Source organism: Rhinolophus sinicus, linkage group LG01, assembly GCF_036562045.2.
Source record: "Rhinolophus sinicus isolate RSC01 linkage group LG01, ASM3656204v1, whole genome shotgun sequence".
In the NCBI taxonomy this organism is placed as follows: domain Eukaryota; kingdom Metazoa; phylum Chordata; class Mammalia; order Chiroptera; family Rhinolophidae; genus Rhinolophus; species Rhinolophus sinicus.
This window is the reverse complement of record NC_133751.1, coordinates 201,760,400-201,785,246: the sequence shown is the minus strand read 5'-3', so window position 1 is coordinate 201,785,246 and position 24,847 is coordinate 201,760,400. Positions and strand designations below refer to the sequence as shown.

The 24,847-nt window shown below is 41.2% G+C and overlaps 1 protein-coding gene across 11 annotated transcripts in view; it reads right to left on the bottom strand.

Moving 5' to 3' along the window:
- SP140 (SP140 nuclear body protein) overlaps positions 1 to 24,847 on the bottom strand; it is a 93,021-nt gene that overhangs the window by 47,567 nt on the left and 20,607 nt on the right. For 6 of the 11 annotated variants that reach the window (XM_074314680.1, XM_074314717.1, XM_074314698.1 and 3 more), the window contains exons 4-16: positions 22,467 to 22,644; positions 21,377 to 21,545; positions 18,733 to 18,816; positions 16,437 to 16,586; positions 14,615 to 14,698; positions 12,385 to 12,495; positions 10,886 to 10,951; positions 7,833 to 7,913; positions 5,787 to 5,867; positions 4,544 to 4,621; positions 1,740 to 1,826; positions 1,406 to 1,522; positions 305 to 358 (exon numbers count right to left, since the gene is read on the bottom strand). In XM_074314680.1, coding sequence (XP_074170781.1) covers positions 305 to 358; positions 1,406 to 1,522; positions 1,740 to 1,826; positions 4,544 to 4,621; positions 5,787 to 5,867; positions 7,833 to 7,913; positions 10,886 to 10,951; positions 12,385 to 12,495; positions 14,615 to 14,698; positions 16,437 to 16,586; positions 18,733 to 18,816; positions 21,377 to 21,545; positions 22,467 to 22,644 — 1,340 coding nt within the window. Of the gene's footprint in view, positions 1 to 304; positions 359 to 1,405; positions 1,523 to 1,739; positions 1,827 to 4,543; positions 4,622 to 5,786; positions 5,868 to 7,832; positions 7,914 to 10,885; positions 10,952 to 12,384; positions 12,496 to 14,614; positions 14,699 to 16,436; positions 16,587 to 18,732; positions 18,817 to 21,376; positions 21,546 to 22,466; positions 22,645 to 23,707; positions 23,991 to 24,847 lie in introns of those variants that run through there. The other 5 variants (XM_074314704.1, XM_074314706.1, XM_074314707.1 and 2 more) reach the window with 4 other exon arrangements.

Sequence of the window (24,847 nt, the reverse complement as noted above, 5' to 3'; positions counted from 1 at the left end):
CATTTTGGAAAAAAAACTTTACATCAATTAATGCAGCGAAAGAGTTAAGGCCCATTTGATTATACTGACTGGACCCAGATATCGAGGATAATCACCCCTTTCACGGTCCCTATCTTAATTATGTCTGTAAAGTCCCTTTAGTTATGCAAGATAACACCTTACAGGTTCCAGAGATTAGGATATGGACATCTTCCAGGGATCATCATATCATTATAGTTTGTTATTGTAAGTAAGAATAATAAAATTCTGGCATTAAAAATTCATTTTAACATCAAAAGGAAAGTAAAATCTGATAGGCTCTTACTTCTTTTCCTCTTGGGTTTTCCCGAAGTAGAGTTGTTCCCAAGATCCACAGTATCTAGAAAATAACAGGTGTTGGTAAGCAACTAGAAATAAATCAATAAAAGTTACAAATCCTAGGATGATTCATAGTACAGAGGCTTGAGTGTATAAAAATGTTTGGATTATCTTTTTTTCTTCCTCCTAAAGGAACTAAAAATCTACTGAGTTGAGACGTAGGCGTTCAAAATGGGCCCTACGACTTCCTTTATCTTTCAGTGGGACTTTGAAAATGACTCTTAAATACCTACATACTTCAGATAACTCATGCATAGTAACAGGTGGCCTACCCTGCTCAGGTCTTAAGATTTTTTTGTGAGGATTAAATAAGATCTCATGCAAAGTCTGTAAGAAAACACTATATAAATTAGTGACATTCTGAAGGACACCCAACAAAACTGAGTGATGGGTTAAGAGTACCTGCTCTGGCCTTTGAACCCCTTGTCCCTATGGCCCTCTGGGCCTTTTGTGCGCCTTCTTTTGCCCAGCCCGCTCCAAACTCTTCGGAGTGTACTTTCTCTGCTAATAATGACCCTTCAAGCCACTGCATTCTGCTCAGGCTCACTTCTACCTCTTTGAAGCATACTTTTTTTTCTAATAAGCTACTCTTTCAAACTTAAAAAAGAAAAGTGTACCTAATCTGAAGTCTCCCCTACTGACAATTAAGTGGCAGGGTCACTTGTGCTGTGAGGCCTTTCTAAGGTTGTGACAAAAATGACACTATTATCTACTAGCAGAAGTATACTTTGACTTTTTTCAGTTGCCAAGACTGTTGGGTGTGACGGGGATGGAAATCACTGTATAAATACAAGGTTTATTACTAATATTCTAATACAGTAAACCAGATACTGCCATGTTAAGAGTGTATTTCTCCTACATCATTCATATATAACCAACAGGGTGGATCCATTAACACGACTTCATAATGATCCCTTGCCCCCCCTGCTGTTCCCAAAAGGGTCACAAAAAGGACAGTGGGATGGACTGGACCACCTGCCACCCCCCTACCTGGGGTCTGTGGCACCTGTGGATCCACCCCCATCCCCTGACTCTTCCACATACTTACCTGTTGTGTCACCTGCTGGGCTACATTCAGGCCTTGCTTCCGAAACTCCCGGCACATCTTCTGAGAAGCACATAACATAAAAACACGTCTCATTACCATGTGCTGGCAGCTCTGCTCCTGGACCAAAATTACGGTTTGGGAAGACCTATCAGTTCCCTCAATGATCCTCTTCTCTGTAACTCTGTTGATCCCCGTATTCCACTTCTTCCTCTGAAATCTTTCGTTGACCTTCTGTAGATCCAACCCTTCCTGTAAGGCTCCCTTTTTCCTCTCTCTCTTTTTCTCTTTATCAAAACTCTGTTTCCATTTTTATTATTTTTTAAGTCTTAGTTACCTTGTCCATCGAAGGGTAGTAGGCTGGAGGTAAGCACGTCCGAGTCTCCTTCTGTATTCGATTGGGGCGCTTCTAGTTCCACAGACACTAAAGAGAAACAAGAAATGTACTGTCCATGGATCCTGAGACAATAATTAGGGAACATTTCCTGGTGCTCCTGTGCTGCACATCTATACTCTGAGCTACGATGAACTGCTCCTCAGAAAAACAGACCTGCTCCAATAATCACATCTGAGAACCTCCAGAGCCATGCTTTTCGCATGTTTTCTACATCATTCTGCTTCCTCCACTGTTTTTTTTTTTCCTCTTGTAGCCCTAAAAATGCAATAAAAAGATATGACTTGGGCAGGCCCGGTGGCTCAGGCAGTTAGAGCTCCGTGCTCCTAACTCCGAAGGCTGCCAGTTGGATTCCCACATGGGCCAGTGGGCTCTCAACCACAAGGTTGCCAGTTCAACTCCTGGAGTCCCACTAGGGATGGTCGGCTCCGCCTCCTGCAACTAAGATTGAACATGACACCTTAAGCTGAGCTGCCTCCCAGATGGCTCAGTTGTTGGTTGGAGTGCGGGCTCTCAACCACAAAGTTGCCGTGCGGGCTCTCAACCACAAGGTTGCCAGTTTGATTCCTTGAGTCCTGCAAGGGATGGTGGGCTGTGCCCCCTGCAACTAGCAACAGCAACTGGACCTGGAGCTGAACTGCGCCCTCCACAACTAAGACTGAAAGGACAACAATTTGACTTGGAAAAAAGCAGTCCTGGAAGTACACACTGTTCCCCAATAAAGTCCTGTTCTTCCCCAATAAAATCTTTAAAGAAAAAAAAAAATGATATGACTTTTTCAGGAACAAACTACCTGTTCTTTAAAAACTGTATAAAGGAACTACCAGAACCACTTTTAAACTCATCTCTATTGGCCAATGACTACTGATACCACCAACTGCACTTAAAGCCTGCGAATCAGTGGCAGACTTACACTTCTGAAATCAGCCAGTCAGCAACAGCCACACTCCAGAAAGCCCGTGCCTGTGGCTAAATGGAGCCTATTCATAATTACTCCTGTATCTGAAAGTCTGCAGTCCCTGAACCACGTGCTTTTCAAAACTCTATATGAAATCAAGCTTCCATTTTTAAAGAAATTGTGTCCAATAAGCATGGTGCCTCCTCCCACCATACGCCTTGCTAAGTAAGCAATAAATTCCTGTTTTAGCTTCAGACATTACATGATGGGCTATTCCTTCAAAATGGAGTTCCCACCAACATCATCTTGAAGACTCTTACTTAGGAAGGTCCTGCGAGACTCTTGGACCAAACGTGTGCATCTCTGGCCTCATGCCCAACTCAGATTGTCTTCCTGATCCATTGTCAAGTGAATCTGATGTGTTTCGTGAGCTCTCAGTCCTGAAATTATCTTATTATTTAAATATGTATGTGTGCAGTTAGATACAAAGTAGTCAGACACTTGGTTTGCAGGTGCTGCATTTAGCAAATATTCTGGTAATGTGCTCATTCTTCCATGACCACATTTACTCTCACTCCCTTTTATCTATTTTTAGAAAGCATAGTCTCATGTTTGTTTGTTTTCACTGTTTTTTCTGTGCTTCCTGAATGTAAGAAGAAAGTGATGCCAAGCAAATGGATGGAGGCATAGACCTGATAAGTCCCCTAGCCACGCCAGCCCCAATGACGAATTAATGGGTGTGTGTCTATTAGACAGGAAAGGAGCCAGTTTGTACAAAGGTATCTGTTCACACTTTGCCTTGAATACCTGACCAAAACCTTCATGAAGGCACTTCATAGTCTGTCAATTTGTGAAAGAAAATCATTTTGTTTAGCACGTGATCTGAGTCAACTATTACCAAGTAATTGATCACATGTCCACATTTTAGTCTCCGCTTAGTGGGTGAGCCCCGCACTCCGTTCACATGGAGGAGACCATTCACACTTATGGCGGAGTATTGTGGCCCCTTTGCGGTTCGTCACGGGCTTGTCTGTTCCAAAGCTGCACTCTCCCACTGGCACAACTCTACTTCCTTTTTGCACTCTCAGTCTGATTTTAACCCTTACACTTATCTTAACAAATGACTAAACCTCATGAAAGATGACTTTAGGCTCAAGGGGGGAACTTCTGACACATCCAAAGTATGTCATACATTTGGTAATATTTCTATTTAAAAAGAGTTGAAATGCCCCAAAGTTACCATTTGCCAATCAGTAACTACTTTTTTTAGACCATTAGCTAACACTTTCTTTCTTTAAAGAAAAAAAGTAATAACACCTATATATTTACTAGGTAGGGATCTATTCTGCAAATGAATCTATCAGATTAAATGTACTAAATAAGGACTAACTTCAGAATGCCTGGAATATTCTGTAACACATGATCAATGTATACCTAATGTGAACATTAGCATACCTATACCACACCTGATTCAAAATCTGAAGGCAATAAACAAAGTAAGCAGGAAGCCGACCCTGAGACACCTAGGAAGAACAAGGCAGGTCACGTGTCTCCCAGTGGAAATGTCCTGCCTTCCGACTCCTGGTTTTGTGTTCCCCTGAGTTGGGCTATAACATGGCTCCTGCAACTATCATGAGAGCATGAGAACAGTCGACCCATCTCGCTCCTTTCCTTACACCTAATTCTCTCTTTCTTTTTGATCGTTTTCTCTCAGCTCTACACATTTCTTTTCTTTCTGGGTATAAGAAGGGAAGCAGCATAGCAGGGGAGAAGAAAAGCAGAGGTTTTCCTCCCTGTAAATAAAAAACAAAGATTCGGTTCATTAAACGGGAATTGAAATCACAATTACCTTCTCCCACACATAGTCGTTGGCTAGGCACCTCCTCTAGTTCTTCGGTCATTTGGGGACCTTCAGGATCACAGGACACTGAAGAGAATCAAGCAAATGAGCTGAACCAGGCTGTCCAGAGCACAGGAGAGCTGCCCGTTGGGAAATGGGACATCTGCTCCAAGGACCTCACCTCAGATCCAACCAGGTCCTTCCTGGTCTGTCTCTGCTTCCATCTCATTCACCTCACATTCCTACCCTCTGCTTCTCAGTTACCTACAGACCTGCCTCCTAACGTTTCTGCTTCTGCACCAGGACAATCTTTGTGCACCTTTCATTTTGTGGGCTCTGCTCCCTCTGACTTCTCCTATCTCTTTACTTTTCTGTCTTTTTTCCCCCTCATTGGTGACCTTGATCTCTTCTTTTCTGCTTATTCTCTCTAGCTCTGTTCTCCCAGATCTCACCGACCCCTACACCAGGATCCAGTTGTTCTCTCACTGTGTCTCTGGATTTCTTCACCTCCCCACTGACGTTTTTTTAATTTATAGAGTAGAAGTGTCTCTGCAACAAGCTCTCTTCTCATCTTCCCTGGGAGCCTGCAGGTCTCCCTTTGGACTCTGATCGTGTCACCACTTTGACCCCTAATAACCTCACACAGCCACCACCTGCAGGGAGATACTCGGGACACGGGGGTCTGCTCATTCTGCTACTTTGATCTCAGGGAAAAACAAATCTTATTTTTCTGTGCTTCAATTTCCTTATCTCTAAGGAGGGATAACAACAGTTTCCCTGGCTAGGTCCTAAAGTTTTGTGAGGAAATCTCACTTACCAAAGTACTTTGAAAGAAAAAGGTGCTATGTAATTTCAGAACCTGAGGAAGAGCATGTGACAGAAACTGTAATTTGGGCGTGAGAGTTATTGATCTCTCTTCTGACAAGTAGATCTCAGAACCATGTTCCTTTTGAAGCCTAACCAAGGTTATGCCATCATAGCGTTATTATTAAGCCTAGGTAAATACTTAGCTTTTATTCTTTACAAAAAACATAAAGTGTGGGCAGGACTTAAAAATCACAATATTGAGTCTTTCGTATAAATAGGCACAAAGAATATAGAAGAAAAATAACGCCGTCTTCCTGTGATGTTTATCCACTACAATATAAAGAGGGAAACCAGCGATTCTAACAGTAAGGGTCGCGCTGCTCAGTTCTGGATTCCACCTCCCGACACCTTTCAGCCCGGGGCTGGCAATCTCCCACTTCCTTACGTGACCCACATGCTGGTGGGGAGCTCAAGGATTCCTGGAGCTCCTCTTCATCATAGGGCTCCAAACAGGCGTTGCCATCCTCTGCAGAAAGAATGGAAAGCCATCAGGGTCTCACTATACAACCATGGGGAAATCTTGGCAAAAAAACTCCTAGTGAAGACGTGGGAAGCTCAGGTACATCCTCGGTGAAACTGTCCCTGTCCATCCTGGTCTGCCCTTTGCATTCACCTGGCCTGCAGGTTGACTCGCTCCTGTCACTGCCACCAGAGGCTGAGAACCATCCACCATCTTCCTCCCTCCCTGTATACCTAATCTTCTCTCTACTTCTTTCCCGCCCCATCACCTCTGCACTTTACTTCTGTCTCTGCCCTTGCTTCCTGCTGCCACTGTCTCCAGATGATCCTCTTTGTTTTGATGTGTTTCTGTGTCCTCTGCTCCTGCCTCGTTTTATCTTGAGTTCCTTACATTGCTCTTTTTCACCCTTCCCCATCTCACTTATCTCCTCGTCCCCTTTCTCATTCTAGGTGTCAGGAAAGGCATCCTTGAAATAGTGTAATACAACCTGATCAGGAAATGGGATAAGAAGCAGCGTAGGCCAAGGCAACACCACCAAACACAGGAAAAAGCTGCTCAAAGGCCCACTTGTAACAGAGAGTCAGAACATTCCAACCCTGAAAATATTTATACTCTCATTAGAGATGAGGCAGAAGAAATGGCTGGGGTGCTACGGTGAATGGAAGGCAAAGAAAGCCACAGGAAGGATAACTGATTTAATCCAAGGGCAACAAAAATCCCCAGGTATATGTGGGAAAATAATATGATCTGATTTACATATTGTAAATAACAATTATGCGAAAGTGCAGGAACTCAGTAGGATGGGAGCAACAGAAAAGGGGACATCTATGTTCCCTTTACTAAGAGGACCAACCCTGGAGAAGGAGGAATTCCTAGTTTCACCAAAGAAATGCTGGTTTCCGTTTTGGAAGCATCGGTTCCTGAAAGAGATCCAAATGGAGACGGCCCTGGCATAAATACCATCAGATCATAGATCGATGACCTTGGGACACACGTCTGCCGAGCAGGCATGCCCTTGAGACTCACGCTGTTACTTGAGAGTGGCTGAGTCAGCCAGAGAGAAGTACTACTCTCTGAGTATATTATAGGCACCACTACCTGGGGGGACCTGAACCTCAAAACTCAACGATGAGCTACACCCCTTTTGCTGGGAGATGCTCCCGCCTAGTGACTCACACTGCAGCGTTACAGGGTCCCAACTTCTCACCTCTCTTCCTTATGCAACAGTGCTCGCTCCTTATTGATTTTGAAATTATCTTGGTACCTCTTCCTTTCACATTATGATTTTTTTGGTATTTATTGGCCTCTATATATAAATTCTCTAATTTTTATCTCTGTACCTCATTTCTTTCTACTTCGTCTCTCACTTTCTCCTTTTCTATCTCTATTTCTCCAACTCTTAACCTTCTGGATGCCTGTAAACTTTTCATTATTTTATGTATTTTCCTCATCCTCACAGATCCTTTCTCCCAAATTGATGAAAATTCTTCCATTTTACAAGGATCACAGTGCCTCAGAGGCTTTGCTAATCACTTGTGTCCTAACAGTCTCCCACAGAAACTTTCTAAATTACAAGCCTATCAATCATTCACAAAATTTATTTCCATGTTCCTGGTGCTTCTGGAGGTAGGCTGAAAATGTTATCCTTGCCTTATTTGCCATAACCTGTTGACAGCTGGATGTTTGCACGCATTTAATAAAATCACCCAGGCACTCCTATGTGTCTCCGCCTACCTTTGGCATATTCTGTCTCCCTCCATTCTCCATTGAAGGATCCCCTCTCCTCCCAGGAACTCAGCTCACCTGTATCCTTTGTCTCTCTCACAGTTCGTAAAAAACAAAGCAATCCCATCTGTATGTATGTGAATATGAGGAAGAGAATGGTAGGATGGGAGGAGAGGGAGATTTTTTCCCATGCTGACCAGAAAATAAACATGTATTGAGGTCATTGGGAATTTAAATCGTAAGTACCTTCTCCTTCGGCTGGTAGTAGGCTGAGCGCTTTCTCTAGTCCTCCATGAGTCATTTGTGGAGCTTCAAAATCACCGATCACTGCAGAGAAACAAGAAAATGATGGACCATGGAGGGTGATCAGAAAGAGACCTCAGCTTGTTCATGCCAACCATGGTGGAAAGTAGTACGTCTACCCCAAGCACTGCTCCTGAGAGCCACGCCGCCTGGTTCTACATTTCTTTCTTTTTTTTTTTTTTTCTTTTTTTTTTGCCATCTTATTTCCCCTCCGTTTCCTTCCCTTTGCATTCACACATTTCTATTTCTTCACTGTACACTGCTTCCATTGTTAGGCTTCTCTCCCTGTTTTGTTTTCAGGTCTTGTTTTTTTGTTTTTTCAGTGATAATCTATCATTTCTCCAATTATCCTTTCTAGCACTCTTATTCTAGAACTCTCCTAGCCCAAGTGGTTGTGTCATTCCTACTCTCTCAGTGGTTTCTCTTCTCTCCCAATCAATGTGTTTTTTTTTTTCCTTAAATTATACTCTTGGATCCTGATTCACTCCCTGGGAACCTGCAGGACTCTGACTTCCTACTTTTATTCTGACCACAGGACCCTGCCCTGACCATGGGCTGGCTTTGCTCAACTATCACCCTCAGTGACACATCCCGGACACTTGTGCCATTCTTCCATTTCTACTTTGCCCTTGAAAACTGAGCTGAATGTCTTTCTGTGCGTTATTTCCTCATCCATAAAACAGAGGTTACACCAGTTTTTGTGTCTGTGTCTTAGGTTTTGTGAAGGTGAAAGTTCTTGCACAATCCAACAAGTTGATGGAGACTGTCAGAAACCTTGCACTCCTTGTCTTCCACACCTTGTCCTTTCTCATTTTCACTCTTCCCACGTGCCTCTGCTTCTTTTCTTTCTATCTCTGTATCTTCCGTTTGGAAACCCTTGGTACTTGACTTTGTTCTGATTTGTTTCTTTCCTTATATCTGTCCCAACTTCCCGATTTTCCCTTTTGCTTCCTGATGCTATGCTTTATGTCTTCTCCCATCCTGCTGCTTTCTCAAACTACAGGTCAGAAAAGGCATCTCTGAAATAGTACACACTTTGCACATGAATTCACCTGATTAGTGAGCAGAATGGAGAGCAGAGTGGGCCACGAAAACTGTTCCAGGAACAGAGCTAAGCACATGCAAAGGCTCAGATGAGAAAGAGTAACCAGAAAATTTAAATTTCTGCAAAGTTTTATACCAAGTTTTTTTGTTTTGTGTGTGTGTATGTGTGTGTGTGTGTGTGTGTGTGTGTGTGTGTGTGTGTGTATTTTTTAAGGCGGGCACAGCTCACAGTGGCCCATGTGGGGATCAAACCAGCAACCTTGGTGCTACCAGCACCACGCTCTAACCAACTGAGCTAACCAGCTGACCTGATATACCAAGTTTTGAATGATTGTGGGAGAGGCAGATGTGAGACTGGACCCATGGGAAGGAAAATGGATTTAATCCTTAGGACAACAAAAAGTTATTGATTAAGGTAGGAAAGTAAAGTCAGGTTAAATTTTCAAAGAGTCATCTAGTTGAGTTGGAGAAAACGGATGTGATGGGAGCATAACTGGGTGAAGATATAAGACTAAAGGCCGTTGCTCTAGTTCCAGTGAGAAGAGAGATCTGACTAGAGTTTTTGTGTTGGGTGTGGAAAGGAATGGACAAGTGGGACATGTTAAATGTATAGTTGACTAAACTCAATGATTGATTGGTGTGTAAGTTGAGGGAGGGGGACGAGACACTGATAAGCCCTAGGTTCATGCTTGAAGAATGGAGAGAGGGGACATCAGAAAGAAAGGAGATATGGTGTTAAGAAAGATGGTACGTGCAACTGTAGAAGCACCTTGCATTGAGGTTCCTAGAAAAAAATCCAAATGAAGATGTCTTTCAGATCCCTGCAGAAATGTATTCTGGCCCTTTGAAGAATGAGCTAAGACAAGTCTGGGCCAGACATTGGAATTTGGGGACTATAAAGTTATCATGGGAGTAGATAAAAATGGCTGGTGGGAGGCCCATTGCCTCTGAGCATCTTACAGGTGCCACTTTCATAACTGAGGACACCATAATCTGAAAACTCATGGCTAACAGATTCCATTCCTAGCGTCAGAAGTTGTTTCTGTGCAGTGACTCATCCTCACTTCCTGCAATGTCCCAAACCATCTCTCGATCCCTTGTACACAGGGCTCCCTTTCTACTCACTTTTCACTCATTCTCCTGTATCTTTTTCTGTTTCTGTAACAATGCCTCTCCCCCACTCCTTCTATTTCTTAGCATTTTCCCCTCTGGGTTTCTCGCTTAATATTATGTTCTCTACCTTTTTATTCTGCACCATGATTACTGAGCTTTTCTCCTTTCTCTTGTGGTGATCATTTCCCTGCTTCTATCTGCTCTCTCTAGTTCTTTCTGTTTCTAATTTTTCAACCTAAAAGTTAAGTCAAAAAATTTAAATTTCAGCCTTTCTGTATATTTTGTTCATCTCACTTATTTCTTCTCCCATGTCATCAAAGTTTTCTTCTTTTGCCATTGATGAACAGAGAGATATCCTTCCCCTCGCCAGATCCATTTAAAAAGTCTTTCTCAAGCATCTCCTATTTTGCAATTACACTCATAATGCCCATGGTCCTGGCACAAGCCGGGGAAAGTAGCTGAAAAATTCTGTCCTCTACTGATAACACATCTCACCTGGTATTACTTGGATTCCAATTTTATTTAAGTAAAATTGGCAGCACTCCAGTCTGACTTCATTTAATGACTCCATCTACATTTTTTCATTCTCCCTCTCTTTGTCTGTGTCCTATACCCAGCGAAATTCCAACCATTCTCAGCTCTTCTTGTGTCTCTAGAAGAAAGCAACCAGAAGCTGGGCATAGTCTGTCTATGTGTGTGACTGTGGATGGATGGATGGACGGATGGACGGATGGATGGATGGACAGGAAATGAGATGAAAGAATAGGCATTTTTCTATTTTTTTTTTTTTACAGGAAAGTAAAGTTTAGTTAGATAATAGGTATTTAAATCCTAATTACCTTCTCCATCATAAGGTAGTAACACGGGCATTTCTTCTGATTGTCCTTCTTCATCCATATGTAGATCTACAAGTTCCACGGACAGTGAAGACAGAAACAACCATGATGAACAATTGAGAGTCACCTGGACTCTACCTAGATGGGGTTGTGCTCAGGGTGCATCAGAGCTCTGATGTTCAGAGCGGAAATAAAAGCATGTCTGCATCAAATGAGCTTTTCTCTGCACTATGAGCACCTTATTAGGCCCCCTTCCCCTTTCTCCTTCTCTCTTCTCTTCTTCTCCCTCTAACCCTGTTTCTGCACACTGCCGCGTCTGTATCATGAAGCTACCTATGGATCTCCTTGACTAGGACTTTCTATCCTTAACTTCTACCATCTCTGCATTTATCCTTTTCTTCCTCTGTGGTGTTCTTTACCTTTTTGCTCCATTATCTCCCTGTTTATTCTTTTACCTCACTTCCTCTGAACTATATTTAATTATCCCCTGTAATCCCTGGGGAGTGAGTTTAAAATTATCTCTCTCTTCCCAAACCCCAAACTGGTAGTATTTAAATTCCATATATATTTAGATAAAATTGGGCCCACTGATGCAACTCCACTTGGTGCCCCCAATCTACGTTTTCATTATTCGGTGTTCTCAAATTCTGTACCCTGGAGCCCCTCATTAAGGAACTCGGCCCTCTTTTGCCCCTTGCCTCCCACATACCTAGGGAAAGCAAACAAGAGGCAAAGAGTGCGATTTGTGTCGGGGGGGAAGGACTAAGTGTCCCTTGCATATAGACAGACAAATAGATTTAAGGAGGTAATTAGTCATTTAAACCCTAAGTACCATCCCCATCACCTGGTAGCAGTTTGGGTGTCTCTTTGGAATCACCTCTGTTAGTCCTTTCAAGAACTTGGTGATCACAGGAAACTGAAGAGAAACGCAGAAATGACCCACCAGACATGGTGACCGTGGAGCAGACCTCAGGCCGCTCATGCTGAATGCTGGTGTTCAGCGCTCAGGGGCCCTTCTCCTCGGGAAAAAGGTACAGGTGCTCCAAGGACTTCGCCTTATCCCCTATAGCTTTGCTCTACCTCTTGTTCTTCCTGTTTGCCCTCAGTCACCTCCTTTCTCCTGCTCATTTTTCTCTCACTGTGGCTTCTCTACCATGAAGGATTATTCATCTCCTTGACTCTCTGGCTTCCCTCTCTGTCTTTCCCTTCATTTCTCTTCACTGCTCTTTATCACTTTTCCTACTTGAGTCTCTCTTTTTTGCTCTATCTAGATCTCTTGCATTCATTATGGCAAGTCCCAATCTTTACTATTAATGGGTGTGGAAGATATCCCCTTTCTCAGGCATATTTTTACTAGGATACGTACTTAAGAAAATGGGTTTCCAGGAAACACTGGATGTTTTGACTGTGAAGTACGTTCAGAGTTTAACGCATCAGGAAACACCAGTTCTGAATTGTCACCTGATACCTGCAGCCCAAGGCTGATAAACCCCTTTTCTCACCTGGCTCACAACTTGGTGAGGAGCTCAGTGCTTCCGGAGGCTCATCTCCCTTGCAAGGTTCGCAACAGGCTATGCTGTCCTCTTCAGAAAGTAATGGAATCCCACGGACATCTCAATTTATGACAAAAAATAAAAAATCAGTGCAAGAAAATTGTAAGAAACCAAGAAAGCCTGAGAAATTGGAATGCCCCATTCTGCAAACAACCTGACTAAAAGTTAGCTACGCTTCAGGCTGAGAACATTCAACCATCACGGGGAAATTTTCCTTTTCCTATACCTGGTTTTCTTTCTATGTCATCCCTTTCCACTTGATTCTGTGCATTGTTATCAATCTCTACCACTGTTGCTTTGTGCTGGTGTCTCTTAGAGCGTCCCTTTCTCTTGGTTAGGTTCTCTCTTCTCCTCTGTTCCTACAACTTTTTCTCTTGCTTCCTGTGATACTGCTCTTTCTCTCCCATTCTTTGTCTCTCAGTAGTTCTTTCTGCACTTCATAAAGAAAGCGCTCACTGAGATAGTAAATTTTAAAAAGAATTTAAGCAGAGTGGAGATAGAATTGGAGGGTAGTAGGACACAAAGGCTGTTCTGAATAAGGCATGTGAGAGGGCTCAGATATAAAAGAGAAACTTAACAATTCAAATTATTGGGGACGAAAGTTTATTCTATCGTGAATAGTGTAAGAGGCAGGTGGTGAAGTTAGGGAAATAGCAAGGTAGCTCATTGTCGATGACCTTGGAGGCCACTGAAAGAAACTTTTATTTAGTTCTAGTCTATTAATAAGGTAAGGAGGAAAAGAATACAATCTAATTTTCATTTTCAAATGTCCCATCTATTTGAAGTACCAAAAACTCATTTGATGGGAGCAAGATTAGAGGGAGGAGATGAGCAGATGGCTGCTACTCTGTGAACCGTGACAGAGATCTTGATTAGAGATTTGGCCTGGGGGATGTGACCGAAAGACAGGAGGAAGTTATTCTGAAAGAAAAATGGCTATGTTAAGTGAGAAACAGGGATGTATTTGAGGGCAAGAGGAGGCATGGATGACTTCCAGGTTTCCAACTTGGAAGACCATTGAACAATAGTGATCCCTCACAGTGAGAAGAGTGCTGAGGGGGGGTTACATCCAGCTTGAGCCATGAAGATGCTTTCAGAATTGGAAGTGCCAAGTTTAAAGTTCCTGAAAAAATGCAAGTGTAGATCTCTATCAGAACCTTGGTCCTCAGGTCCATGGCTAAATGGACTCTGAGATCATTTGGGTGGAGATTTGTTCTTGGGACGCACTGGAATATTGCGGGAGAGGTCTGTTGCCATCTGTGCATTTTTCAAGTGCCACTTTAATGATTAGGGACAGTTTAATCTGAAAACTCAAGCTGATGTTGTCAATTCTTGTGCCCAAAGATGCATATACCCAGTTACCTTACCTCAGACTTACTGTGTCCCAATCTGTTCCTCTTTCCCCTTTATCCTTTTACTCTCAACCTATTTCCATCCATTCTTCTTTAACTCTTTCTGTAGATAACTGACTTTGTACATCTCCCTAACTTTCCCCATTTCTTCATATTTAATTTCCTCTCCATTTTTCTCTTTCCATATGTTTTTCTCTCAATTTTTATCTCGGATCCTTACAAGATTTTCCAGCTTATCTCTTCTGTGCAGTGTCTTACACTTGCTCTCTTTCCATCTCTGTTTCTCCCACCTTACTTTGACCTTCTGTCTGCCAATATTATTTTAACTTTTGTCTCTCTGTGATTACATCCTCCAGTTCCCCTGTCTCATTATCTCCAAAACTCTCCTCTTGGACTTTGACTCCACGTCCAGGGACCTCCAACTGGCCAGCTTCATAATGAAGGTCTCCCACACGATCCTGACTTGTCACATTATTTCCAACTTCCTCTTGCTATGTAAAATTGAAAATGATCCCCATCCTAACTTGGACTGGTAGGATTTGACGTTCCCTTTAAAAAACTATCCATTCATGTGATTTGTCATATATTGCTTCCTGTCTACCTTTTCAAATTTCTCTTTGTACATTTTTCATCAATGGATACTCTGTCTACTTAGGAGCTCAGATTCCTTTTCTCATGGTCTCTCTCACAACTGTGGGCAGGTAAGGACAGATAGGAGAAGTGGGGCTAGCCGAGGCCTAGGGTAAGAGACAAAATGCAGTCTTTCTTTCCATGAAGACAAGAAAACAAAGATTTAATACAGAATCTAGAAGTTAAATGATAGTTACCTTGTCCATCATGTGGCAGTAAGCTGGGTTTAACATCAAACCTTCTTACATTATTCACCTGAGGAGGTGAGTGTTCATGGCCCACTAAAGAGAGTAACCAAAAATGACAGACTCAGTGACCAGAGAGGACACTTCTGAGTGCTCAAGCTGCACTCTGATATTCAAGCACCAAAGACCCACCTGAGGCCCAACAGTCGTTCCCCTTTTGTCCTGAGTTTTACATGTTGTAAATGAAAAACACTGCGCGACCATCAGCACAGTGAAGATTTGGAACAGTCACCATGACTGGAAGTCCCCTCGTGCTCTGTTCCAGTCAGTTTCCACCCACTAGAAGCAACCACTGTTGTGATTTCTATCACCACTAATCAGGCCTTCCTTCCTGGTACTATACTCATGTGTACTCATGCGCATACAGATGGGATCCCATAGCATGTACTCTTATGACTGGCTTCTTCTGCTCAACATAAAGTTTTTGGGATCTATCCAGGTTATTACATACACCCATAGTTCATTCCTTTTTATTGCTGATTCGTATTCCACTCTATAAATATATCATAGTTTGTTTATTTACTCCCCTGTTGATGGGCATTTTCTTTGGTTCCAGATTTTAGCTAATAGGAATAGAGCTACTCTAAACCTTCGTGTACAAATCTTTGTGTGCACGTACAACTTCATTTCTCCTGAGCAGATACCTAGGAATAGAATGCTGAGTCATAGTTTACATTAAGTTTATAAGAGACAGCCAGTTTTCCAAAGTGGTTGTATCATTTTACATTTCTACCAAAAATATACATAGGAGTCTAATTGCGCCATATTCTCATCAACTTTAGGCATTGTAAGTCTTTTTAATTTTAGCAATTCTAGCGCATGAATGGTAATGTGTTGTGGTTTTAAATTTGCATTTCCTTGATGATTAATAATATTGTACATGTTGTTATATTCTTATTGGTCATTTTATATCTTCTGCAGTGAAGTGTCTGTTCAACTCTTTTGTCCATTTTTGGGTTTTTTTGTTTGTTTGTTTTTAAATTTCCTGATTTTATTTTATTTTTTGGGGGGGGTATTTTTTTTTATTAGTTTCAGGTGTACAAAACAATGTAATAGTTTTGTCCATGTTTGAATTGGTGGTGTGTCTTTCTTTTGTTTTGTTTTTGTTTTATTTTTTATTTTATTTTAGTTTCAGGTGTGTGTTTTATTATTTGTTTATAGGAGTTCTTTATATATTCTGGGTACAATGTTTTGTCAGATATATGTATTGCAAATATTTTCTCCCAGTCTATGACTTGCCTTTTTTTTCTTAATGCTCTCTTTGGATAAGCAGAAGTTTTTTACTTTGATGACGTCCAACTTGCCAAGTTTTTCTCCTATGACCCAAGCTTTTTGTGTCCTACATAACAAATTATTGCTTACCTAAGTTGCAAAGATACTCTCCTGTGTTTTCTTCTAGAAGCTTTATAATTTTTGCCTTGACTTTTAGATTTGTGATCCACCTTGAATTATTTTTTGTGGATGGTGTGAAGAAGGAGCAAGGGTTAATTTTCCCATGTTTGTTCTGTCTCTGATTCAGTTTTTTTTACAGCTCATTCTACTTCTGTCCATTTTTCACATTTCTGCTTCTACTCATGTCCTCACTGCTGCCTCTGCCCTAGGAACTGTTTGTGCATCCGTGATGCTGAGGGCATCTCTCTTTTGAACAATGCTGTCACTTTTTGTTTTTGCCTCTCTCTTTCCTAATGAGGCTTCCAGCACTTTCCCCTTTGCCTCTATGTGTGACAGTCACTCAGAGTCATCCAAGAAATGTTGGACTGTCAGTCAACCTTACCTTCTTGTTGAGATTCTTGGGCACATTCATTTGTCAGTTCCTGGGTTTGCACTATATTGCTTGGGCCACGAGATGATTCTTCTTTCCTTGTAGTCATCTGCTGTCCATCACTGAGATGCTCTTGGATTCTAGCTCTAGGTAGGGTGTCACCTGGATCACATTAGGAAGGTTGAAGAATATGTTTTCCCTTCCCTTCATGATGAACCTATTTTTCTCTTTGCTAGTAACTATTACTATTACTTCCACTGCCCTTCTCCTTCCCCCTACCTTTAGTAGTAGAAAAAGCTCTAAATATATTTTTATATACTTTGTATGTTTTAATCTACACTTTATACTTTTAGCAATTTGTCTTTATTCAAAAGAATGAGTATGATTATTAAAATACATCCAAATGTTATATAAATGTATAATACATTTAAAATGTATAATACCTGAGGTGTACATCCAAATTAAAGGATACATATTAATAGCACACTACAAGACTGATTATATTCTTATGGTTTTTCTTACACTGACTATTTCCAAGTAAAAAAAAAAAATCAACATTTAACAAATAAATAAATTTATTGTGGACCATTTGGCCTAAGGATGGGCTTGAAGGCTGTTTCACTCACTGCTACTCTAGTCTGGAAAATAATTTTTTCTTTAGTGGGTGTCTGAGGAGAAAAATCTCAAAATGTAGAGCACTGAGTAAATGTCTAGTTGGTGGAGTCAGATGTACATTATAATAATAGTAGTAAGCATATAGCAATTAGTATAAGTGCTTCATATAAACTATGTTTCTTAATTCTCATAACAACCTTATTTTAGATGATATAGATACAAATTTCTAGTGAGAAAATTAGGCAGAAATGAAGTAATTTTCCCAAGTAAGCAAGTAGTAAAACCAAGACTTGAAGCCTGGCAGTGGGGCCTCAGAATCTTTGCTCTCCGCTGACATGGAGGAGAACATTGGAGTCGAGATAAGCCAATTCCTAGTTGTGTGAACTGCACACATCACTAACTATCCTCCCTCACACCTTGGTTTTTTCTCCTGAAAAATGGGGATAACAAAACCCTTATGATAAGGTTGTTATAAGAATTAAGTGAGATGCTACTTGGAACAATATATCTGGATTATAGGAACTTTGCCAGAGATCACAGTTTTCAGTATTAATGTCTTATATGTTATAATTTAATGAATAATTATTAGTAATAATATGCATGAAAGGATGATTGAAAAGTTAGAATCACCATTTGTGACAACATGGATGGATCTTGAGAGTATGATGCTAAGTGAAGTAAGTCAGACACAAAAAGCAGAGAATATGATTTCACTGATATGTGGTATATAAACCAAAACAACAAAAGAACAAGACAAATGAGAAGCAAAAACTCATAGACACAGACAATAGTTTAGTGGTTACCAGAGGGTAAGGAGAAAAAGGGATGGTAGATGAGGGTAAAGGGGGATCAAATATATGGTGATGGAAGGAGAACTGACTCTGGGTGGTGAACACACAGTGGGATTTATAGATGATGTAATACAGAATTGTGCACCTGAAATCTATGGAACTTTACTAACAACTGTCACCCCAATAAACTTTAATTTAAAAATAAATAAATAAATAAGAAAAGTTAGAATTAGTGGTTATTGGTTACAACAGTACATAGTTCATATGTGACAATTAAACGAATTGATCCATGTAAAGTATCGACCATATGCCTAGTGCTGCATGAAAGTCAGGTGTTACTATCATCATTGTTGAAGTTATTAATGCCCTCTATTTGTTTTCTCCCCTTTTTATTCCTTTTCTTTGTCCTCTCTTTCTTTTGTACACAGTACCACTCCTTCCACATTCTCTTCTAACACAATTACGACTCATTCTCTTCCTCTCTTTACTTTTATTACGAGTGATATTTACAATAATTCCTGCTTTCGACACACCAAGGGCTTACTCTGTGGACTTGTTACATAAGACCCAACCCTTACTCTTTCTCAGATCCAGTGAATTCCTAACTCAAAATTCCCAGTCAATTCTTCCCCTTAACTCTGCCTCATGGTCACAGTGAGATCTTCTCTCTTGGGTTCATATTCCATCTTCTTAGTTGTTACATCTGTCTGGCAATATGCTTGGATTCTACATTGGGCTGCTGAATTGGGAACCCACACAACACACCACTGCTCTGGCTTCCCCATCTCCTTGTGTATCCCTTCCTCAGGGTACACGCTCCACTCAGCAGCTCAGCCCCCTGACCTCTCATCTCCTTTGCTCTTGGTAGATGAAAAAATGAGTTTCTCTCAATACATAATTACCTTGTTCACAGCTTAACTGGAAGTTGAGCATCTCTTTTGTCTCTTCATCATCAATAAGTTGGTATTGGAAGTTGTCGTGAATCACTGAAAAGAGGAAGGAAACGGCATTGGAGACCTCAGCAGCGACCAGGAGCTGCACCTTACCATTGCTCACCTAGGCACATTCTGGACTCTGGTAGTGCAGAGGGAAACTTCTAGCAGGGACCCTGGGCTTCAGCGGTTCTCACATGACCTGTGACTTAATGCTGCTCCTGGAATTCTACACCTGTTCCACCACATAGAGATACACCTCTCAAGATTTAAAAAGGATGGACAGTGGGTAAGGTGTAAGTCATGTTTAACCCCCTTCATAATGATCAAAAAACAGTGGAAGCCAATTTAACATAAATAACATATGGGGAATTTGTTTTGTAAATTATATGCAACTAGGAATAGGAAAGGAGCAGAGAAATTTATTCAGGAGAAAAGCAATGTCTATAGAGAAACTGACCTATATTGAAAGAAAGGAAGAGAGAGAGAGAGAGAGAGAGAGAGAGAGAGAGAGAGAGAGAGAGAGATCCAATATCTATTAAGGATGAGAATTTAAAAGAAAGAAAGGGAGAAAAGAATGAAATAAGGAAGGAAGAAAAGGAGGAAAGAAGGAAGGAAGGGGGAAGGAAATAAGGAAGGAGATCTTGGCTCATGGAAAATGATGGTCCAAATATATGGTGATGGAAGGAGAACTAACTCTGGGTGGTGAACGCACAATGGGATTTATAGATGATGTAATACAGAATTGTACACCTGAAATCTATGTAATTTTACTAACAATTGTCACCCCAATAAATGAAAAAAAAAAAGAAAATGATGGTCACAAAGAAAGAGACATAACACTAAAAAGGAAGTAGCACAACCCCAGAGTGGACTGGGTGGGAGGGGTTACATGAAAGACACTTCCTATAAAGCACAAACAGGAATTGAATATTTTTCAGAAGATGCAAACAGAAAGTGAATATGTTCTGAAGGCACATATAGGAAGTGCATATATGCCATAGCTCTACCAGTGACTCAGGAAGTGGTAACAAGAAGTTCAGGAAACCAGCCCTGGGCATTTTACTTCAGAGCTGCACTTCAAGGTGACTCATCAAAGAGATGGAAAAGCAAGACTCCCAAGACATGAGGGTTAAAAATCAAGAAATACAAAAAGATGCCAGCCAGAAGGACAGGTGATAGAGTACACTTCCTGCGTATGGCAAATCCCACTGAGTGGTCGTGGCAGGAGAGAGGGTGTGAAGGTAGAAGGACCTATCAGAACAACAGATGCATGTGCCATACCCAGGACATGCTGACTTCATGTCCAGACACGTCTAGAGGAGGACATGGTAGGTAAATGCTGTGTGAATCAGTGGACTAGAGAACATAAGGGGGGGACCCAAGCAAAAGCATTTCAAAATGGGGGCATCTTCTCCACTCCTGCATGCCACCCTACTTCCAGCTTGGCTTTGGGCTACTGACCAGCAGCTCCCATGGACAGCAGGGTTAGGAGGCGCCAGCAGCAACTTCCACTGGGGCAGGTGGGCAGCTGCGCTGAGACAGGCAGTGGGCAGTGCAGGCCCCCACACGCCCACAGCAGCAGTGAGCCTGAGAAGCGCATTACCCCAGCACAGGGAGCTCCAGAAACTAACGCGTGTGATGTGGGTGCTAGACCCTGTAGGGGTAGCCCCACAGTCCATGGAGAGAATTAGAGCCCCTAAGATGTAGGCTACAAAAGTAACTGCCATTCTCTTCATGTCCATGGCCTGGAGACACCCTGGTTACAAATATAACAGTGACTTGAAATTTGTGACAAGGTATTTTATTTCCTTTATTCCTTTCTCTGACTTGGATATATCATAGTGCGGAAATGACATAGCTCTTATTATAATTAAAACGTGGCTTTCACAAATCAACACATCCCATCTTTACACTGACTTCTTTTACTTTTGCTCTGCTTAAAAATCCTTTATTGCTTCTTTAGTTCCCAAATAATAAACTTCAAATTCCTTGGCACAGAGTGTTAGACGCTCAAAAAAAAAAAATCTCTTTCAACTTCTCTCTTCAGAATTATTTTCCAAGCACTCCCTGCCATGCTCTATTTAGTAGCCACAGAATACTTTAAATCCAGTTTCTTTCACACTTTGTAGCTTTCACAGGCTGCCCCTCCTCATTGCATGACATGTGCTTATCTTCTCTTCTGACTTCTCCACTCTTTGTTTGGAGAAGTAAGTTGGCCCAGGATTGCACTTCTGGACACATTTTCTAATACAAAGAAAATCTTTTCATTTTGAGCATGTCTGCGATTATCGCAGAGGGCTTCCTCCTTTCCTGCAAGTGAACATAATTCACGTCTCCCCCCCAGAAAAGTAGACTCTCAAATCGTATGTTGCTGAGCACAGAATTCAGGTCTTAGCTGAGGAATCATTTGGGGGATTATTTGGTTAACATCTGTCATTCCCACTATGTGTCAGCACCGTGAGGACATAGGTCATGTGTGTTTATTTCAACACTGTATTATCATGTGCCTGCCACACAGTAATCACTCAATAAAAAATTTTTCAAACATTAATGAAGAGTAAGTGAATGAAATGGACTTGAATGTACAAATGTCATTGAAAGCTGTAATTACCATTTTGGAAGTTTCTGCAAATCTCTAGTAAATCAGGATAGGCCTTCAGGTTAACCTTGCTGAACAATGCATCCAGAACTGTCTTGTCAAATGTCTTCTCCAGTTCACTGAGAACATTATACATCACTCTCTCCACTGGAACCAGATTTCTACAAGCTTCTTGAAAATGCTTAAAAATATTGAATAGACAATTTTTTAGATATGCAATTATGGGTTATAGAAGACTCAGATTGTAAACAGAGTATTTGTTCTCTTGTAAAATGTTAGAATGTTACATATATTTAGATGATTTAAGTATTCTCCACCAGAAAAATAGACTATTGTTTTGTGAACTTGACTCTCTGACGTTGATGCATACTTGACAGAGTAATTCTGAAGAATAAAAGTGGGTTCAAAGTTGAATGTGGAAGCATTAAGAGCCTAGCCTTGATGCTTCAGGAGTGGCCCTGATTGGTAATGAGCGGCCATTTTGGTGACTGGACAGTAACCACTGCCTGCCGCCTAGGACTGACTTGGCCTGAAGGCTCCAGGAAACCAGGAAACCACTCTACTGTGCTCTGAATCTGACCAAAGTGCAAAGAAAATTCACAAAGAGAAATGGAAGTCTTGTCTTCAGTATGCCCAGGAAGTCCCACGGCTAATGGGTACCTGCATTCTAGGGCTCCAGAAATTTCTAAAGAACATGGAACAATTTGGAAAGGGAGCAGCAAGTATCTGCTTTTTAAATTTATCCACAACTTTCCTGTCAGTTTCAATAAACTCAGGTTCAAGTGTGTAAAATAAGAGAGCTTTGTAATGAAACATTGCCCAGCTCATATATTTAGATTAATTATAGTTATCAGTGATGTTCTGTATGTATGGAGAATTCCTGCATCCAGTCCTGCCGCATCTCCATCCCCATGCCCCTCCACCAACATTTACTACAGAAGAAGCCATGTTTTCTGTGATGCTGCTTCTCCTGTCACCTCCTTACTTATAAGATGGTGAAGGTCCTCATTCATAGGCGGAAATTTAACCTGTTCACTGCATCCTGAAGTTTGCAGTCCTACAGTGAGCAGCTGTTTTTCATGAGGAAATTCTCCTCACTTACTTCATACAACTGCTCAGAGATGTAGCCACGGTCACGGAGGCCCATAAGGACAGGAAATGGCTTCGTTATTGCACTTGCAATCTCCACCTTATTTTCTCTGAAGAGGCTGAAAAGGAACTCATAGAAAAGCTGCTCCTCTGGGCTCTGGTCCTCTGGGTTCTCATCTCCTCTGAACATCCTGAGATAAAAAAGACACAACATAAAACAGACATTGAGTTTCCAAGAGGCTTGTGGTGGCTGGAAGATTTCAGAGATGAAAGATAGTCAATGGAGAGTCAACATGTGTAAAATAGTGTTCTTGTGGGGATACCAGAATAAATGGAATTTATTTACTTAGAGAATAATCAAGGTGCAATAGAAGAAAACAGTGAATTTAAGAAAGACTTGTACGTAGAAGTGAAAGTGCTCATCCCATGTTAATCAAAACTACTGTAAAAAGAGTTTCATGTGAACCTCTTCCTGACCCTGGAGACATAATGGAGATTGGGAGGGAGCTGTAAGGCTGAAAACAGGATTGTTCAAAAGGCAGTACACACAAGGATCTACTCCCTAACTCCTCCCTGACCCCACCACACAGAATGCCTGCATCCAGAAAGGCGAGTAGAGGTTTCTTCTTAAGAAAAATGGAAATGACTCAGAAAATAGACCATTACCTTCACACATTTGGGATTCTCCAAGCAAAGTCCACAGGTTTTCAAGCCAACCTCGTTAATTGGAGTTCCAAGCTAGCTTTTTGATGCCTCACCCTTACCAAACAACAGGCCACAAGCTTTTGTGGAAACCTATCACGTGAAGGAGTACAACCAAGCTGAGCAAAGAAAACAACATGGCCCCAGCGTAACTAGAAATATTACAAGGAACAGGAGACTTTTTCTCAAAAACCAAATATTGTCATACAGGTAGGAGAAGATATTTGCCCAGGCAATCATGAGGAAAAGCCCAAAAAATAAGATAGCAGGCCTGGAAACTAAACTTATTGCTGAAAAAAATTTTAAGTTAACTAAAATAGTTGAAAAATAAAGGGGAAGGAATTTTGCCCCAGAACATAGCTGGAGGGAAAAGAAAAACGCTAAAGGAACAATGAAAAATAAAATAGAAACCCTAAATGTCTTAAAATAGCTGTGCAAGTCTATAGATTCAAAGATAGAATGAAATGATTCAAAATGTACAACCTGTTTAAGTATTCATGTGTGAAGGAAAAATAGTTGTGCAAAGGCTCAGAAAATACTTTGCTCATGTACCCTCTGAGTTGGCCACACAGTTCTCAGTGTTCAATGTTCTTTGCTTCTGGGCAAAGATAAGATTGTATCTTCCTGCCTTCTTGGATTGAGGGGTATCACATTAGCAGAATAATTCAAAGCCAGCATCTAGTTATCCATGCTCACTCTTCCTTTGCTACAGTGGGTGTCACATCAGATGGCAGCTATCCATCAGCCAGAGACCGTGTCCAGTGTGAGAGTTCCTAGAAGCAGAGGCTGGTGACCCACTGAGATTTTGGAATTCTTTATTCCAATAGAATAATCCATCTCATTCTTATTGACACACTCTCTGGGACAAATTAGTTGATGGTGTACTAGAATAAGAGAATCAAGAAATCAATACCAATAGAGTCCTGGTACAAAAGAAATGGCAGACAACTAAATTCAGTTAAAATACTGATGTCTAAAAATTGTAAATTGTATTTGAGAACAAAAAAAATCACATCTCAAAAATTATTTTAGAACAATGATTCTCAAAGAATGGTCCAGGGACCTGTGAACAAAAAAGAGGTTCTATAACAAAGCTGGCAAAATCAATGACCAAAAGTAACCTCACAGGCTAATCTGATCATAGATTCCTAACTGGGCAGGTCATACATCCCAAGCACATAACTTCTGTACTAAAAGGTTTATCTTTGCCTTAAGCAAGTCCTGCCCATTGTTCTTGTGTGTGTAGGTTAACACACCTTTGAAATGCCAGAGTAATCCTCTTTTTCAGACCCCTCAGAGGCATAACCACCCTTAAGGGAGCACGCCATCTTGTTGCCTGTACACCACCCTTACTGTGAATGTTAAACGTTAACTTAACTATCTCGTACCCACCAATGTAAAACAAGTATATCTCTCCATTTTACTTTTCATCCAAGCCTAGAGACTTCCCCACGTTGCTTTCTCCACCTCCTTAATCCACCACCAATAAGAATCTTCCTTATGCTCCCTCCTTGGATTACAAATGTATAAAAAGAACTGCAAAACTGCCACTCTCCAGAGCAGTTTTTTAATCTGTTTGGAGCTTGCTTCCATGTCCTCAGTTTGGCTCAAATAAACTCTAATAGACGCTTGTAAAATTTTTCTATAGGTTTGGATGTTTCTACATTGATAGTCCTCTGGGATTATACAAGT